The following is an 18,177-nucleotide window of genomic DNA, read 5'->3' as shown; positions in this document are numbered from 1 at the left end:
ACCTGCTTCACGTTCTGCAATACTTAAACCCAATGTTATCAGTCTAAATGTCTAAGTACCCAGGCTAGTGCCTGTAATCCCCTAGAAAAACACCTTTTCACACTTATTATCAGGCCTCAGCACAGTTCACAGTGCTCCACACCTGCAGACCTGACCCAGCACCCACTACTGGTGCATTCAATCCCCCCTCTGTCACAGAACCTAAATACTTACAACTGACCATGAGACCAGGCTGCCGGAGCCCGTGTGAAAAGGGTCTTCAAGTAAAACATTTATAAGATTTAGACCGAGGTAAACAGTTTGTCAATAGATATTAGCAAGTTATCACTGGAACTGCCAAAAGTGTAAGGAGAGGATTAACCTTTCCTGTCAAGGATTTAATGTGGGTGAAGGTAGAGATAATCCAGGAGGTGAAATGTGCTTGCCCTGCCTGCTCCCCGAGTAGAGCACTGAGCCCACTTCATAGGGATCTGCCAACAAACTCTGTTAAAGATGAGGATTATTAAATGTCATTTTAGTAACAGTCAATTTATGGTGGTGGAGCTTAAAAAGGCCTTCAAGGACTCTTTTCACCCTCCTGAATGAACAACGTAAAGAGCTTTGCATTTAGCAATAGGTAACATTCTAGAGATATGGTATGTGGATTTACAACAGTACACAATACACAGTTACATAATAAAATGCCAGGAGTTAAGGCTAGCTATAAAGTAATTATGCTATCAAAAAGTTACAAAATTTAAATTAAAACATGCATTTTCCAAATTAGTTGTATTTTCCCGTGCTGTCAATTAAATATCTTCATCGAGGTGGTCAACGAAGACACTTCAACGTCCAAGGATTTCAGCATCCAAGGTTTCAGCCACATCTGACTAAAGTCCTGTGTTAACTTATGACTTCATTCACATGCATCAATACTGTTCCCATGAAATGAATGCCATGTAAAGGTCACCAGTTGCACGTTCAACACAAGCCAGCAAAACAGAACGCATATGGTTGATACCCAAACAGCCTAGAAGTCAGGCCTCAAAGAACAGAAAGCAAGTACTACTTCACAAACTGAACGCCAGCATACCAAAGTACAGCTGGTAACACTGCCTTGATATGACTCAAACTCTAACCACCAAAAAGAGTGCAGTAAAAGTGACCCAAGAGAGCTGTATTTCCCCTACATCGCAGATTTTTTCCACTGCAGATCAGTCAGGTAAATAACTTATTGTACATCTATGAAAAATAAAACCTGCCTATGTTAGTACGTGGCGACACGAAAGCAAAAACCCACCTTCATAATGTAGTTTGTCTATATATTTAACTTAAATCTGTCTATAAAATAAAACGACTAAAAAACCCCATCAAATCTAACACTTCTAACCAAATCAGACTTCGCCGTGGGGATTTATAAATATGACCACCCAGCTCCACTTGCCCAATGGAGTTTAAATGAAGAGGCTTTGGTAAGAACAGAAAAATGGCTCTACCCATTGCAGGTTCAGTTAGAGAAACCACGTGCATGGTGCACACCGCTTCCTAAAAAATACATTCTACAGTGTTCGATTTGTAGAACTAACCCCCTGGAATAGCTAAGGAAAATAATAAACTGTGCATTTTTAAAGTTAGCATTTCTTTCACCTTTACATATTTTAGTGCAAAATATTTTAGGGTGAGGATTTACAACAAAAATGGCAGTAGCAGCAAGAAATCTTCTGTTCTGTACAGTAACAACAATGCTAAGGAGTTTTTGTTTCTTTAAATGATGAAATGCCACCCTGTTGCCAGGTTCAGCATATCAGTTTCAGGCACTGTATTAATTAAACTAGCACCCCATTTCATTATGGAACTAATGGACAAAATAAGTCATGGAGATCAGCTCAGTTTAATTCATGCCAGAGGTTTCTTTTCAAAGAGGTTGCAAAGGCGTTTGCTTTTACCAGTCAGGTTTAAACATAAGGGTTTCTTTCTCTCATTACTGGCATGTTCTGAGTAATTCGTTTCAGTCCTTGCTATGAAGACACTGCTCAGCATTATAGAGTTTTAAACCTCTCACGGCAGTTTCAATTGTGGAATTCTCTCGTGGAGAAATCAGACAATGAGAAACACAGTAGCAGAACTAATATTACACTGTTTAAATGTTCACATGAGAAACCGTTTCTTTTTGTGATCAGAAAGAGCATAATCAATGTTTCAGGCTTGAAGTCAAAACCGTCTATAACTTACTTTTTGTGACCAAGATAAAAACCCCAGTTACTCTTGAAACATCCGAAGGACACAACATTACCATCATACACCAACGCCTTTCTTCTTCCATTCAGAGAAGTAAAGAAAAGGATCCCGACACTGATTGTCTCCACTGAAAATAAAGAGCACGGGGTCCTTTGATGTACACTGCAGATCCAGTCGGGTTAGATGATGAGGATGGAGAATTCCAAGTATGAAATAACCTACAGTAGTTCCCAGAGTTAGGGGCCAGTGGAGTGAAGGCTGGGGATTGGGTAGAATTTGGAAATGCGGCTTTGTGTTGAAGGGTTAAGGCATTCCGATTCTCCAGTCATTTTAAAGAAAACTTCCTGTTCCTGCAGTTTCCTGGCAAATTCTTCTTCCAGCGTCTACAACCAAAATCAGATTGTCATGGGGTTAACTCAAGGAACACAAGTTTCTTGTGAAGCACAAGAAACCTATCACAGTGGTGCCGTTCTGTCTGATAGAACACTGTGACTTCACACCCCATCGCAATAAAATCACCAGGCAATTCAGAAATTGCAAGACAACCAAGGCATTGGAAGCTCAGGACAACATCTGCCCATAGGATACCCTCCGAACACTGTGAAAATCTCGTATTTCCCACTTGAACATTAAATATAACCCCCAAAGCCAACCTCCACCACCTGTTATCTAGCCTCAGTTTTTGCAGTAACCTACTGGCTCCTGAAATACATTCCTAAACCCAGATTTACCTCCAGCTAAGAAGTTTTATATGCAAATATGCACACACAAGCCGCAGGAGGGAACAGCCAGGGGCTGGTAACACAGAAGCCTTTCCTGTTGCACTTGCCCTTTGTCAATTTTTGCATGTTTGATGTTGTTTTAGTATCTTTTATTATTCAATGAACAGAAGCAGTTTGGGACAGCGGCTTGGCCTCCTCCTCTGCGCTACTTTCTGTATGGTCTATATTTGCTAGATCCAACTCTTGATTTTTCAGTTCACAAACTGTTCTGATTTACCTTTTTTCTTGGTCTCAATTTCTCTCTCCATTCCTTCAGTTCTTGGCTGTGTTCTTCATCCAGTTCTTTTAGCTTCTGCGTCTCATGCTCAACCAGTAGATGGCATTTTTCATTCTTGAGATGAGATAAAGATAATCCTTATGTAAAACTAATTCAGATTAGGCAACTCAACATTTGTACACTGACATATGTTGTCCTAATTCCTTTTAATTAGCTTATTTCCTGTAAATAGTGACGTGAATAATTACAAGATAAAAGTATGTTACGAGCCTGCATTATCCAAAGCTGATCTTTCCATTAGAACCAATTGAGATAAGAAATACTTGTAAGTCCAAATATACTCCTGAAATATCATTAAGGCGGCAGCCGACAGCACTACTCAAAACTGTGTTTCACTGCCAAAAATGCTTCTCAAGGTCATACAGCATTTCTGCTTTGATTCCTAAAGACAGTTTGTATAATGCATTAAAATCAATTACATTAAAAAGGAGGTAGGTTTTTGGAAGTATTTCAACTCTTGGTGCCAAGGAGCTCAGACTAACAAATGTGACTTAGGAGAGAAAAGAGCTTGCAAAAGTAGCCTCAGAATTGCCCTATGAGAAGGAAAAGGGCAATCAAACCCCATATTGGCTTCACACTCCTCTCAGTGAGGCACGCAGGCAGCTGCTGATCTTGTGAAGTCCAGTGAGAAACAAAAATCAAGTATTTGGCTACATCAAATACTTGCTTCTTAAGAGCAGCTGGCAGTCTCTAAACTCCATGTCCTTGTTTCTAGGGTGCCAGTCCCAACTGGGTCTGCATCCAGAGTGCAAAAATCACAGGAACAAAACTGACAAGCACATGGCCAGACTGGAATGTAGCCAGGGACCAGTTTTTCCTGGTGAAGCTCAGTGTAGCCCTAATCTGCTTGATTTTACTGGAGCTGAAACTCCCACAAGGCTCCCACGGTACTTGGGGATTTACTAGGTGTATTAGTGGCACAGTCAGGGACTGTGTTCAAGGAGGTAAGTGAACAGAATAGAACCAGCTTCATTGGTTGTTGGAAGATTTCCCTATGCAAAGGTTGTCAGCAGATGATCATTTAATGCTTTAAAACTGTCCCTGAAACAGATAATGGAAAAGGAGACCTGGTCTCTGGTAAACAGCAGCAATTTTTACAAGTTCTGCATTGCGAGAAGAGAATTCCTTCCAAGTACCTTCCAGAAGCTCAAGTACAAAGGGCAGCCTGCACTTGGTAAAAGCCTCCTCAGCCCAAGTACTGCCTCAAATGTCTTGTGGGCAATGCCTGGGGCTGCCTGCCTCTGTTCTGATGAATGACATCATCTCAGCAGAATCAGGTTACAAGGAAAAGCTGCCACAGAAAATAGCACTGGGAACTTCACAGATATTCTAGAAGTGATCATCTGCTTCTGGTTGATGCTGGTCTTGCATTTAAAATGATTCTTCATTAATTGCAAGTATTTGGATCTGGTTAAGTGGTTTGCTGCAGGCCTTTGAAAGCAAAGTTAAACCATGAAGGAAAAGATGTTTCTGCTTTGCCTTCATCTGTCATTAACCAAAGTCTTCCCACTGAAGGTTCATTTATAGTATCATCTATTTCTAACCTGTAACTGATGCAGTTCTCTGATGTTGGCTTCACACTGCAGCTGAAGGTCCCGCATTTGGTTTTCATGTTTCTGATGCTGAGCCAGTCTCTCATTCTTCTGCCTCTTTTCTTCTTGAACAGCAAACTAAAATGAATAATGAAAAGACAGTTTATATTGTGCCTCTAGATACAACAGCTTACACAAGTCAAAGAAAGGTATGTGACAGAATGAATACACACAGCATAAAAGAATAGTTTTAAAGGATTTAAACAGCAACTATACTTCCTTTAGTCTTTCTTTTTAAATTCTTACAAAGGGAATGTCCTCACAGTTTTGTTCATCATTCCATTTCTCATTGTTCCATGCCATCATCCCATACTTCCACTCTCATTTTTCCTTAAAACACAGCCCATTTCACTTCCACGCTCCTGAAGTTATCTCCCTCTCAAGCTAAATGACACAGCAGCATTGCTACAAGTCTCAGTTAAGGTTGGTGTTATGCACCCACTGGAGGCTGGTTCTTCCAGATTATTCATCCTTCCGGTGCTCACACTATGAAACAATGATGTGGGACTTTGGTGCATCAGTAGAAAGCAAACCTCTAAACCTCTTCACTACATTTCCTTCGAAAGAATGAAACCCTGCAGTTTTAGCTCAAAAGCTCGCAAAAAAAATCAAGTATTCTTAAAAGTATTTCACAGAATAACAGAACACTTGGGGTTGGAAAGCACCTGCAAAGATCAATCCCCCTGGCTCAGAGCAGGGTCAGCTGGAGTAGGTTGCATAGGACTGTGTCCAGCTGGCTCCAGAGTATCTCCACAACCTCTCTGGGCAACCCGTTCTAGCATCTGACCACCCTCACACTAAAAAAAGAGAGTGTTCACTTATGTTTAAGCTGGATTCTCTGTATTTCTTACTCCCTCTGATGGGTACTTATACATATGGGTGACAGCCCCGAGCCTTCCTGCCTCCCAGCTGCAGGTATTATGTCTCCTCCTATAACAAGACCCAGCAGACCCGCAGTCATCTTCAAGGCCCTTTGTGGGACTTGCTCCAGTAAACCCATGTCTGTCTTGTTCTGGGAAGCTCAGAACTGGACACAGTGCTCCAGAGGAGCCTCACCAGTGCCGGGGGAAAGACAATATCCTCTGACCTTCTCCAGTGCATCAACCCTGTTTTGTACAGTCAGTGAACCTGCTGAGAGTGCACTCCATCCCATCCTCACATTTACATTGCTTTAAGCATTTACACTATTAAAACTGTTTTTATTAATAACCTGCTTAATCTTCTCACGGTCTTGGTCTGGAGAGGCCAGTGAATTGATTCTTAAACTCTTCTTAAACATTGCCATTCGGGTCTTTGCTTCACTCCTCTGGATTTTAGGCAGTCTGGCTCTTTCCTGAGTGTGCTTGTTCTTTAACTCCTCGATCAGGCGCTGATTATATCTCTGCATTTGTTCTGTTTCCTAAAATGTTAACAACATGGAAAAGTTACAGAGGAACTACTACGTTAAAATGTTTGCACCTCATTTCATCAATAAGCATGCTGTTTGAGTCAGCTTCTTTCAAGAGAAACCAGTCCTGGCCCTAGTGATATCAACAGGGAGGAAGCGCCCTTATTCCAGAAAGCTCTGGATCGTGCCCAGCCCAGATGAAGTTCTCTAAGATTCTAATGAAAATGAACACATTTATATTTCATCAGTGGTTGTTCAACTCCTGAACTGCATTTTTTAAAGCCTGGTTCAAAGGGAGAACCTGTGTGGAACTGAACTTCCACAACCGCAGTTGTGAAGGGCTGGTTTGTTGCAAAAGCAACACCCAACCACACAAAAACAAGCCTCCAGCGGAGGCTGCTCACGTTCCAGTCACCAAGGAGATCCCGTAACAACTCTCCACTGGCTTTATGATTTCAAACACTGAACTGTTCTGGTTAGCATATTCTATGAGAAACAAAAATGCCACGGGAGAGACAAGTCTTGTTTTCTGGGCTTTTATAGGATTTAGCCATAGGACAGTTATCAGCTACTTCCCAAAAGCTAATCGGGTTCATTCTGCTCATTTAATCCCAGAATTATGTACTAATGAGTAGATTTATTTAAACACAAGTGTATAAGCAGAATTTGCTATTTCTAAATGCAGAAAGGTTGATGTTGTTTTTGGCTTAGGTTTTTGAGAATCAAAAGGGAAACATATGACCACCTATAGAGCTTTAAAATAACTATGTGGGTCTTTCCTGTGCAAGCGAACAGCTACCAGTGGAGATCATAAGACTACTTCATATAAAACCTCTCTATGACAACACACAAGAGAAAGAGTCAAAGTCAACACTCACTTTTTCATGCCTCTTAAGCAGCTGGTGTCTCTGCATGAAGTACTGATCTTTCAGCTGCTGTTTGAGGAGCTGGTGTTTCTCTTGTAGATGTCGCTCTTCCAGCTCCCAGATGGCAGCTTCACGAGCTGGAAAAAAAGAGGGAGGCTGGTTCAGAAAGTACCACGTAATACTTTCTAATCTAACTGCCAGTGTGTTTAGAACTGCCCTAGGTGGGCATTTTGAGAACAATCCCTTAGCAAATTTTTTTATGACAGTTCTGGATTAGTCATGAGGGTCTCTGATTACATGAGTTTAAGATAGACCATTGTTTTATTGAAATGCAACACAAATGTCTGGTTTTAAAGAGAGATTCTGATGCCAGATACCTCTCATGAGCTGCTGCTTGTTGTTGAGGCAATCCCGTTCAATAGTGGCTAGTTCTGTCTTCTGCTGTTGAATGATTTTCTTCAGAGATGCATCCAGCTCTTGTTGCTGCTTCTGCACAAATTCCTGCTCCTGGTAAAAACCAACACATATAAATTACATTGTGTTATTCTAACCCATGACATTTTAATGAAACTCCCAGCTCTCTCAGCATTAGCAATATATGAAAAGCAAATACATCTATGAAAATTTGAGCTAACACGCCTCAGCTACGAATTATGCATCTCCTGTATTTTCTACATGGAGAGTAGGTAAGAGTGTACTTAATGTTTAAATAATACCTTCAGAAATAAGAACAAAGGCAACGAACTAGCCAGCAATCTGCAATTCATCCCATCTCTTGTCCCTCCTCAAAACAAGCTGCAGGTTCAAAGCTAGTGAAGTACTCAGTATAAAGTTATTATCATATCAAGGGTTACTTATTAATGCATATAAGAAAATGTAAGTCATTAGGTAATTATGCTTTGGATAATTAGTTAAAGCCTATTTATTTATACAGTTGGGTTTCAGATTTGTATCTCTTGTCATGAATGCAAAGATATTGAGGTTGGGAGTGCTGCAAGACTGCTATGAAGACACCCAACAGCTTTTGCAGGAACTGCATCTGCAGAACTTGCAAGCTTATCACAACAGAGCTGAGGGGGCTCCTCTCACAAAGCAATCTGCCATCTGTCCCCATATTACCTGCACATTCCCCTTAGGTGTACCACCCTGTTGCATCCCACCATGAAAAGCAGGCAGTACTAAGAATCCCCCCCCTCCCAGCCCCAAGACCTGTTGTCTTTCTTCTCTGCAACTTCAAATAACAAAACAAGTATCTCCAAGCATGCAGGCATGCACACGCACACTCTTTGAGTATCAGAAATTAAAGCAGATGTTTCTACCATGATATAATGATCAAAAGAAAGGATGATGGCAGTGTCTTATCAGAGCCAAGGTGGGCAGCTGAGGCATTTGCTGTTATACATAACAAAGCAATGTTAAATGATGTTCAATTGGAAGGGAGAGATGGGATGAGGCAGGAAGACAGCACTACAGACGATGAGAGGAATTGTCTGATTTTTTTACTGAACCTACGCTTCTGGCTAGAAGAAATGTCAGCAACATATGGAATTAAATGTCCATTAAATGAACTTCTAATTATGACCAGGATAATCCTGGTTTTCATCTTCACAGACAGTTATTAATAGATGAGGCTTTCATCTCTCCTGGTGGAGAGCAGTTACAATTAGCCAGGTAACACAAAACTAGAGGAGGAGTATGTTGACAGTGACAGACCTAAGGGTATAAAAAAGAACCAGAAGGCCATGTCTGTAAATGAAGTCAGACATACCTAAGCAAATATAGGGATTGACAAAAAAAAGTGTTCTGTTTCCCTTTCTAGATTAAAAGGATAAGAAAACTACAAGCTTATTATTCTGAGGGTGCAGACCCATAATTAACAGTGTTTGATTTGCCAGGAATTTTTTAATTTGGAGGGAGAGGGGAGAAAGCTGTTCTAATGCAGTCATGATCAAAAAGCAATTGAGTCTGAGCTTTACTCAATCACTTAAATATCACCACTGCTGTCTCTACAGGGTAAATCTTATGTTTTAGATTTGCTACCACGAGAAAATAAACCAGGCAATCTCAGAGCGCACTCTGGCCTTTCCACTTCTCACATCTACTCAAATATCACATACAATAAAAGTCACGGACTTGACTAAAGAACATGTTGAATGGTTAAAGGCAGACAGTGCAAGGTATTCTGCCCTTTTAAAATTACCACTTGGTTCTGCCCAGTAAGTACCTTAAAAACCCCTCAGATATCTTTAAAATACATGGTTTCACTGCACACACAGCACAGAAGTCACACATTGTTTGTCACATGTGCTGAACAACTAATAAGCACCAGAGAACAGTATTATATAGCATGTGTGAAACTTCAGTGTCTTGCCCAGAGTGAACAACTGCTGTAATTTTGATCTTTTTACTATGAATAGTGCATAGTTACATGAATTTTTTGCTAACTGTTTTAGGGACAGCGATGACATTGATCAGCACATGAGAGCAGAAGAAGAGAAAACACATCTGCAAAATGAGAGCAATAAAACTTTGGTTGCTTTGCATTTTAAGACTTACATCCTGCATTTGCGCGTTGAAAAGTGTACATGAAGACAACTGAAAAGACTGAATCATAACCTGAGCAACGCCCTGTGGGACACAATGTACTTCCTATGTCAGAATATAACGTAATACATTTCTGCTCTTAAAAAAAACAAAAGGAGAAACGAGATCTGCTGTATGTTAGCAATACACATTTAAACTGTCAAGGCTCATCACACTAAAGTAGTTACTGACAGAAGTTCCATATAGTTGAAAATTAAACATCTGCACCTTGTCTTGCACTTAATGTTCCAAGTAAGGATTTTTCACCTTTAGAATTGCCTTTTACACCTCCCACTTCAAAAACTGAAACCAGCAGAAAAAACAATCTAAGTCACTACAAGCACTATGAGGTTTTTAATTGTTTCCTTAAAAAGTTCAGACACATATCCCTGCGATGGGGGGTGCGCCGCAGCTCAGTTACATTCTGTCCGGGGAAATCCCCTCATGAATTAAACACTCAATTGACTGAAGTTGCTATTATTTTCTATCAGGTCACTTACATAAATGTCTTTAAATAACTCATCCAAACATGCTTTGTCACGGTGCAAACTCACTCGGTACAAGCTGCGGCCAGCACAAAGCCAGTATTTTTTAAAACACTAGCCCTCCTTCCTAGCTGGGTCATCTAAAAGCAGCAAGTCTGAAGGTGTGAAATTATACATGATGCCTTGTAAAGTTTCCATACACCTACACTTTGACATTTAAATAACTCAATTTTACCTAATCTGTTCTGCTTCCATGAACAGGATGCCTCATGTTTACACATTATATACCTTTTCCTCTCCCACACCTATACTGCTCGAAACTTAACTTCTGACTGTAACCTTTATACTTTGATGGACCTATGGGGTACTTACCACTCGTAAAAGCACTGGAAATAAACCTGCTGTGAAAAAACACTGTTTTTTTTTTCAGTACAGCATATGAAATATTACGCTTAACAGAACAAACCTGGAAATTGCTGGGCCTACATTTCTACACAGTATACTCAATGGGACGTGACATGGGAGTACTTGAAGAAAGAGAGCAGTACGTAGGGTTAGTTTGAGTTAAGTTCCATATTCACTCAACAACAAGAAGTGAAATCATCAAGCTGTGTGCATACTGCTGCCTTTTGTATTTTAGTAGCTTGAAGCTGCCATTGTTACCTGAGCATGCTGGCTTTGTGCAAGCTCCTCTTTCTTGCGTTTCATGAGCTCTTTTCTCAGCTCTTTTGGTGCTTTCTCCACTTCACATAAAACCTACAGTGTATATAAGCATGCAGAAGGTGGCGAAAAGGACACACTTTCTCCACAGCAAGCATTACCGTGAACATAGCACATGCAGATCAAGCACTAGAGTTACTGGGAAGCGTGCATTACTTCAGTAGCAGGGATGTTAGTAGTGAAAAGAGCTTACTGAAAAGAGAAGGAACAAGACATGCTTTATGTGTGCTAGCAGGGCAGAAAGGAGGTATATGCCAGCCTCTTTTTGCATGCAAATGCTGCCCAGTGCTCTCAGAAATGGCAATCTCTTGCTTGTAGTTTCATGCAGCAGCTAGAACAGTCAATAGTTAAGAAAACCACCACCTGCAAAAGTGGTTATTTTCTTGAAGCACTATATCAAAAGGATTAGAGAGTATGTTTACCTCCTGGTAAAGCTGTGAAAATGGTTGGAAGTTTAAAACAACTTCCGCTGAATACCAGCTATTGCTGACACTGTCTCTAACATGAATTTATAAGATGCCATTAGTAGCAAATCCAACCATAAATGACATCTACACAGATTGTGTCTTTAAAATAATCATACAAGCAAATAAAATATTAATTGGTTGTGTTTGGTTCTGAAGAATTTAAAAGCAGAAACCACCACTAACTAAGGATACTTGCAAGAAACTTCCCACAACACGTGTGCTGCAACGGAACGTGTTTCAGTCCAAGGGGAATTAGACTAGATTAGTAGAAAGATTCTAAGTATAACCTGTCTGCATCAACTGACTATTAATCTGTTAATTTGCTGATGTGCTTTATTTATTTTTAAGAATTATAAACATGTAACAGTGCACACTCCAGTATAGCATGGGGAGTTTTAGAGCAGCAGCTGCATTTTGACTTCAAACTGTAAATCGCCTCCTTAAGCTTGAAATACAAAACTACGCCCCTAAAAACAAATGCCTGTTTGTTTAATAGTGGAAGCATCATCAGAAAAGAGAGTCCAAACCACCACATGCTATTCCTGTTTCCATGAAAGAACTGCTTGTAGCTCAGAGCAATATGTAAAATTCTTCCCGCTTTCCCATGTAGGACCCAATCACCAGTAAATAGAGAGAGACTCAAAAATGCAAGAGGTATCAAAAAAGAAGAAAAATTGTTATTTACATGTGAGCATATGGTTCAAACTGAATACAACTTGTATTATTTCATGTGCTTTTGTACTACAGGATCATTCTATGCAGAAGCATGGAAATCTGAGTCTAAGTAACTACTAGAGCAAACGCTAGAGCCATTTACATACAAACAAGCATTACACAATTGATCTGAAAATGAAATAAAACAGCTTTTAAGATGCAAAATCCATACGGAAACACATCACCTTCTCTTAGTCTAATGCAAACAAATTAATAGCATAAGGTGTCATTGTCAAATGGCATTCATTTTGCCTCAACTGTATGACACACATTAAATTAACTACAAAAGATGTTAGGTTATCCAGACTTTTCCCTCCTGGCTTTCCTTTTTAAAGGAAAATAAATCCATATAACTGCTGCCACTTCACTTACAGACATTCTAAACAACAACAGCACACATTCAACAGAAGCCTAACAAATTAACAAAAAGTATCTGAATTTAAGTGGCTCTCAGTAGTAACCAAACTCATATTCTTTTATTCTAAACTGTAACTTGGTAAGTATTTCCTAAGGAGCTAAGGCTGGATTTGTTACAGTAAAAATCTCAAATATTTTTCACAATCTTTAAGAAAATAATTTTCTTGATTTGAGGGAAAATAATTAATTTTTCACAGCAGTGAAAAAGTTTTCCAACTCTGTGGCATTCCCTACATTAAGTCAATACCTAAATCTTCCCCATTAGCTGTTTGTATTTCACTTTAGGCAGTAAGACAAAAGAAATAATACCGGCTGCTAATAACCCTTCCACAACTCAGTACAGCACAAGGCTGACGAGGCTTCTAGGAGACCTAATCTCAGCGGTTGTTATACCCATACTCTTTATTTTCTATATTATCACCATTGTCTCTTACCTCTTTTTTTTTGTTCTTCAGCATATTCTGGAATTTGGACAATTCCTTCTCCTGCTCTGCTTTGATGCGTTTTGCTTCATCTCGTAAGCGGTTTGTGTGTTCCTGCTCCAGGCGCTCTATTGTCTGTTTCTGCTGCTTTTCCAGATTCTCTATTTCCTGATCATATTGTCGCTTTTTATTCTGTAAAAACAATTTGGCATCTTTTTTTACAAAACTAAATTCCATTCAGTGAAGTGCTGTCCACAGGATGGCCATGAGCAACTGCCTGGGCAGGTGAGTTCCAGCACGCAAGCCAGGCACCCCACAATGAAGCCTAAGCTATAGCCATCATAAAAGGAAACACCCCACTGCTGCCTACTCCATCAAGATGTCATATTTTAAGGGCACCAAAATCCAGAAACTCACTGTCATTTCCTGTTCAAAACGCCTGTACATCTGTTCTCGCTGTTGCAAAAGCTTATTACTGAGCTGCTGTTGGGCTCTCTGCTCCTCTTTCTGAAGAAGCCTCAGCTCTCTTAGCTCTTGACGCCTAATAATGAAATAAAAACAATAGTGGAAAACTATAGAAGATGAAAAAAGCATTTACAACTTAGGTCCAATAAAACTAGTTTTGAATTGATGGTTTTATTAAGAAACATCTCACATTCCTTTTTACTAACAAAATAATTGAAATTAATACCCAAATATTACAGAAATAAGATCATTAGTCCCCTACTTTTATTTAAACAGGAAAAAAAGAAAGCCAACCTTTTGTACATTGTACTTTTAAAAACACTTACCGTAAAAATCGCATTTCTTCACTTTTGGAGTCATTTTCAGTAACTATTTTTGATGTGGTTACACTCACTTCTACTCCATCAACAACAAACTTCCGAGTTTTCTTTAAAGTTTTCTTCTGTCTTCTAGTTTCCTGAATAAAGCATTGCTAAGTTATTCTGGACTTATTTAAGTTATATACTTTCCCCTTATTTGTTAATATTCAATTACTTCAAATATTTCTGTGAAGGTCCATTGTAGGGCAATCAGGATTTTTTGCTTCTCAGGTACCCCGCTAACCAAGAGAACTTGAAAAATTCTAATATACTGAGACTTTCTGTAGTCAGCAAAGGAAAACTGTAATTATTGATCATCCAAATCAGCAGAAGAAAAAAAATAACCTAGGTAAACCCTGAACATGCAGTTTTATGTTCAAGAGCTGAAGGCAGCTGCAATTAGTTTGCTTTTGACCATAATTTCCCCAGACACCAAAAAACATATTTAATCCGAAAAGCAGTACTGAAACAGAATAGCAATTTACTCACCTACCTATTTCTGCTTGGAAATAAATTAAACCAGCAAGTTCAGTTTTTTACTTCTTATATATTAATAAAAAAATCATGTGATGCTCTTACTGACAGAACTGGCCAAATCTCCCTTCTCAGAGCTGCTTTGTTTCACTGTGAGGGAAGAGAGACCCCAGCTGAAACTGCATCTCTACTACATTAAGGCTACTGCAAACACCCTGAAGTCATGCTCAGCACTGCTATACCAAGTTATCATTTTTCTTTGGGGTTTTTTTGCCTGTTTGCTTGTTTTGAGTTGGGTTTTGTTTTCTTCAAACTCAAGGTTACACAGTTAATATTCTACACTGGCTGTAATCATATTAGTATAAAGATATAAATAAAGTTCATAACATGAAAGGTGCTCCCTCTGAATAAGCTCATTCATACTGACATAGTGGTATTGATGTAGTACAACCACAGGAGTACTGTGTTTGGAATAAACAAACCTGAAAGACTGTTTGCCTTAGATCTTTTAAATCTAAACAGAGAGACAGAAGAAGGAAGTGACAGGAATTCAGTGTAAGATGAGATGTTATCAGAGATTTGTCCAGTTAAAAACAGATTCCGTGCAAAAGTAAGGCACTGAACTAATCACCTGGAATACCAGCTCTGAACTAGAGCCATTCATAAATCTCCACCTTTAACAGTTAAGCCTCCTGTTATTCATTAGTCCACATTTTTAAACTACAATTATGCATTAAAATAATTAAATCCTTAGCAGCTCTGTAGCTTCTAGCTTTGCTGCATAACAGCACACAATCCAGACATGGTTAGAGTGCACCATTTAGAATACTTCGGTTTCTATAAAGTTTTGCATTTATTTGTCATACTAGTTTCTTGCTCAGTAATTGTGTTTGTTCCAAAGGTCAAACTTGGAGACAATTTTAGGGTCACAATCACATAGAATTTTATGTTAAAAATTATATGATTGATTGCACTTACCTGTAAAGATATTGATCCTGTCTCTTTGTTTTTACTAAGGAAACTAGAAATTGACAAGTTCAAATCAATGCTGCTGTTATCAGCCGTAGAACCAGTGCCGGAATCTGCATCATTTTCCTTCATATTCTCTGATTCTAGCTGTTGTAACGTTTCCGTACTGTCTTGATTATCTGTTTTGACCTTCTCTTTTTCTTCAGTGCTAATACTAATACTGGGGACTGGAGTGACTTCAGAATCATCAGCTTGTTCATTGACAGTATCTTGAAGCTTATTCTTCACTATTTCATCAGAAGTAACTTCCGAATGCTCTTTGTCTATCTGAATATTGTTTTGCTGGATATTCTCAGGTCTGCTCTCTTCCGAATTCTGGTTCATATCAGTCAGTTTATCCTCCATTTTAGCAGACGTATCCTCAGGCTTGCTCTGTATTGCGCTGTGGTCTACATCGTCTTCCCCTGAGTCTTTGATCTCCATGCTGCTTATATTACTAATATTCTCATTTTCACTTTCTGACAGTTTCTTGTCTACTTTGATCACTTTATCTTGGCTTTCTGATACAGTTTCTTCAGAGCTGATTATCTCATGGACCTGCTTAGCCTGACTTTCCACTGGCTTATCCTCTGGCTCAGGTATTTTATCCCCATCACTGATCTGTATTTCAGCAACACCACCTATCTCCTTAATGTTGTCAATTCCCTGCTTTATTAGTTCCTTTTCTTCATCAGCCACTTCATCTGCAGCATTAGGTAGAGTTTCTGTAGTGGTGTCTCTTACAGCCTCTTTATGAGCTTCACCTTTATCTTCCTTTTGCTCTGCAGCATTTTCTGCAGGGACCTTTTCTTCCTTACTTTCAGAGAGATCTGTTCTGTTCTCTTTCTCTTCTTTTTCACCAGTTTCATCAGAAATGTCTTCTTCATTTTCCATGTTATTTTCAGTTGCAGGTACTATTTTTAGCTTATTATCTTCTGTTTGTTCATTTACCATGCCATTTTCCTTCTCTTTTTTTAGGTGGGGTTCATCCTTTATTTCTGATTTTGTTACTACATCAAGTTCTTCTCCTCCTTTCTGGGGTTCTGTATCTTCATGTTGTTTTTCCAGGCTTTCTGTACTCTTTCCAGCTAGCACTATTTTGCCTTGCTCACCCTCACCAGTTGGCACAGATCCATTCTGCACTTTCCTATCACCAACAGTAGTATCATGTATGTTATCGGCCATTTTCCTAATGTCCTCAGGTTCATCTCCAGTTGTTTTGCCATCTGGAAATATCATGCTGGCTTTGTCCTCAATTGCATTACTTTCTGTTTTCTCAGAAAGAGATTCCAGAACAGAGGCATTCTGTGAAAGTTTATCCTCTTCAGAGCTGGCAATACTAAGGTCAGAGGAGGCACGCTTCTCTGCAGGTAACTGCTAAAAAATTGAAGCAAAAAGAATATTTAATGATTTTCTAAGATAATTAAAGCACAGTTCTATTGAAGAATAGCTGAATAGAGATACTGTATTTACAGGCAGAGTTATAGGAATTTCATAATCTCGGAGCACTTCACTTGGTATTACCACAGAACAAGAGCATGCACTGCAGAGAGGCTCCGATCAGAACAACTGCACAAGAACAACCCTCCATCTCTCATAATTTATTAAAATATACTGGATTGAAGGGAAGGGACCATGGCCAGCCATGTGTCTCACTCTTAACAGGATCTTCAAGAGCCTTTTTCCAATCACGCTATCACGCTGCTTATTTTTACCTGGTTCAGTTCCCCTATAGTCCCAGCCACAATTGGATTTGAAAGTCACGTGTCTGTGCCAGTTTGATTAGGAAGAAGCTGTGTGTGTAGCTTTAGTTAGTGCAGCACTGATGAAATGCAAGATTAAAGACCTTCCTCATCAAAAAAGAGTATCTTTCCTTGTGCTCTGTGTTAAGAATGCCTGAAATTTTATCTGTTTTTTAATCACTGTGAAACTCCATTGAAACAGTGAAAACCTCCAGAAGATCTGATTAAGTGGCAATATGAAACTAGAATAGAAACAGTTACATCACTGTAGAAATTGCTGCTTCTAGAACACAAGTGAATGTTATCAGATTGCACACAGATCTACAAAAGAATATACTAATAAAGTACCATTTTAACCATAATTGCCCTTTCACTCTTCAAAGTGATTGCAGTATCTCTCTGTCTATATTTACTGTTAAAACCCTGTAATTTGCAGATCAGCCTTCTGACTTGCCATTGGGAACATACTGGGTTAGCTATTGTAACAAGCATGAGTTTCATTGTGCTTTTCCTACTTTAGGGTTTTCTGCAGCAAACAAAACCCAATTCCTTTGAATTGAAAAGCACATTTCAAAGATTTCATGTGATTGTTCTAGAAGCTTAGTGCTGATCTTGAAGCAGATTTTAAAACTACCACAAGTAAATAACATAAATGCATCTACCTCACAGTTTCCTAAACTGCTGATTGTGTTGAGACACTTCATTGAGTCACAGGGTGGACAACATTCCCAGCCCTCCTGGGAACTGATGGCTTAGCAGCTAATCAGCAGGTGGGTAATGCCTTAGGAAATAGAAAATAAGTCATGGAGGAAGCTGGTGGGAATGAATGCTTGGAGACCTGTTGGGGTGGACCCGGAAAGCAGCCAGGAGATGTGACTAGTGTGGTGAGAGGCAAGAAGGAAATGGAGGCGTGGTTCTTGTGCACATGCATTTGGCTCCTTTACCATTGCAGGTAATTGCAGCTAGTGGTGGCACTGGTCACGGTCCATGTTTATAGTGCTTGAGCCAGTTAAGTCAGAAAGCACAGTACCTGCATACTCTGAAACCTGCTGCCCTACCACTGAACTTCATGGCTTTGCCCTTTGAGGAACTGAATTTGTGTTTTAAGAATCTTTAGAAATACATTCATAAATGCAATCACACCTTGGTAAAATATGAGGCTTTTGCTTTTTTTTTCTTTTCTTTGACAGTTTATAGCAT

General features: G+C 39.4%; 1 protein-coding gene across 4 annotated transcripts in view; it reads right to left on the bottom strand.

Moving 5' to 3' along the window:
• Nucleotides 1–486: 486 nt before the first annotated feature.
• SLK (STE20 like kinase) overlaps nucleotides 487–18,177 on the bottom strand; it is a 48,726-nt gene continuing 31,035 nt past the window's right edge. Inside the window, exons 9-19 of one of the 4 annotated variants that reach the window (XM_057421092.1) lie at nucleotides 15,206–16,612; nucleotides 13,721–13,851; nucleotides 13,347–13,470; nucleotides 12,942–13,121; nucleotides 10,853–10,945; nucleotides 7,499–7,628; nucleotides 7,134–7,258; nucleotides 6,079–6,267; nucleotides 4,821–4,946; nucleotides 3,217–3,330; nucleotides 487–2,600 (exon numbers count right to left, since the gene is read on the bottom strand). In XM_057421092.1, the coding sequence (XP_057277075.1) occupies nucleotides 2,454–2,600; nucleotides 3,217–3,330; nucleotides 4,821–4,946; nucleotides 6,079–6,267; nucleotides 7,134–7,258; nucleotides 7,499–7,628; nucleotides 10,853–10,945; nucleotides 12,942–13,121; nucleotides 13,347–13,470; nucleotides 13,721–13,851; nucleotides 15,206–16,612 (2,766 nt within the window). In that variant the 3' untranslated portion in view covers nucleotides 487–2,453. Of the gene's footprint in view, nucleotides 2,601–3,216; nucleotides 3,331–4,820; nucleotides 4,947–6,078; nucleotides 6,268–7,133; nucleotides 7,259–7,498; nucleotides 7,629–10,852; nucleotides 10,946–12,941; nucleotides 13,122–13,346; nucleotides 13,471–13,720; nucleotides 13,852–15,205; nucleotides 16,613–18,177 lie in introns of those variants that run through there. The other 3 variants (XM_057421093.1, XM_057421094.1, XM_057421095.1) reach the window with 3 other exon arrangements.

The sequence above is a fragment of the Pezoporus wallicus genome, unplaced genomic scaffold (assembly GCF_028554395.1).
Source record: "Pezoporus wallicus isolate ANWC-B61680 ecotype Strahan unplaced genomic scaffold, APGP_CSIRO_Pwel_v1 contig_3365, whole genome shotgun sequence".
Taxonomy (NCBI): Eukaryota; Metazoa; Chordata; class Aves; order Psittaciformes; family Psittacidae; genus Pezoporus; species Pezoporus wallicus.
The sequence above is the reverse complement of the archived record's forward strand: the minus strand, read 5'-3'. Positions and strand labels throughout refer to the sequence as shown.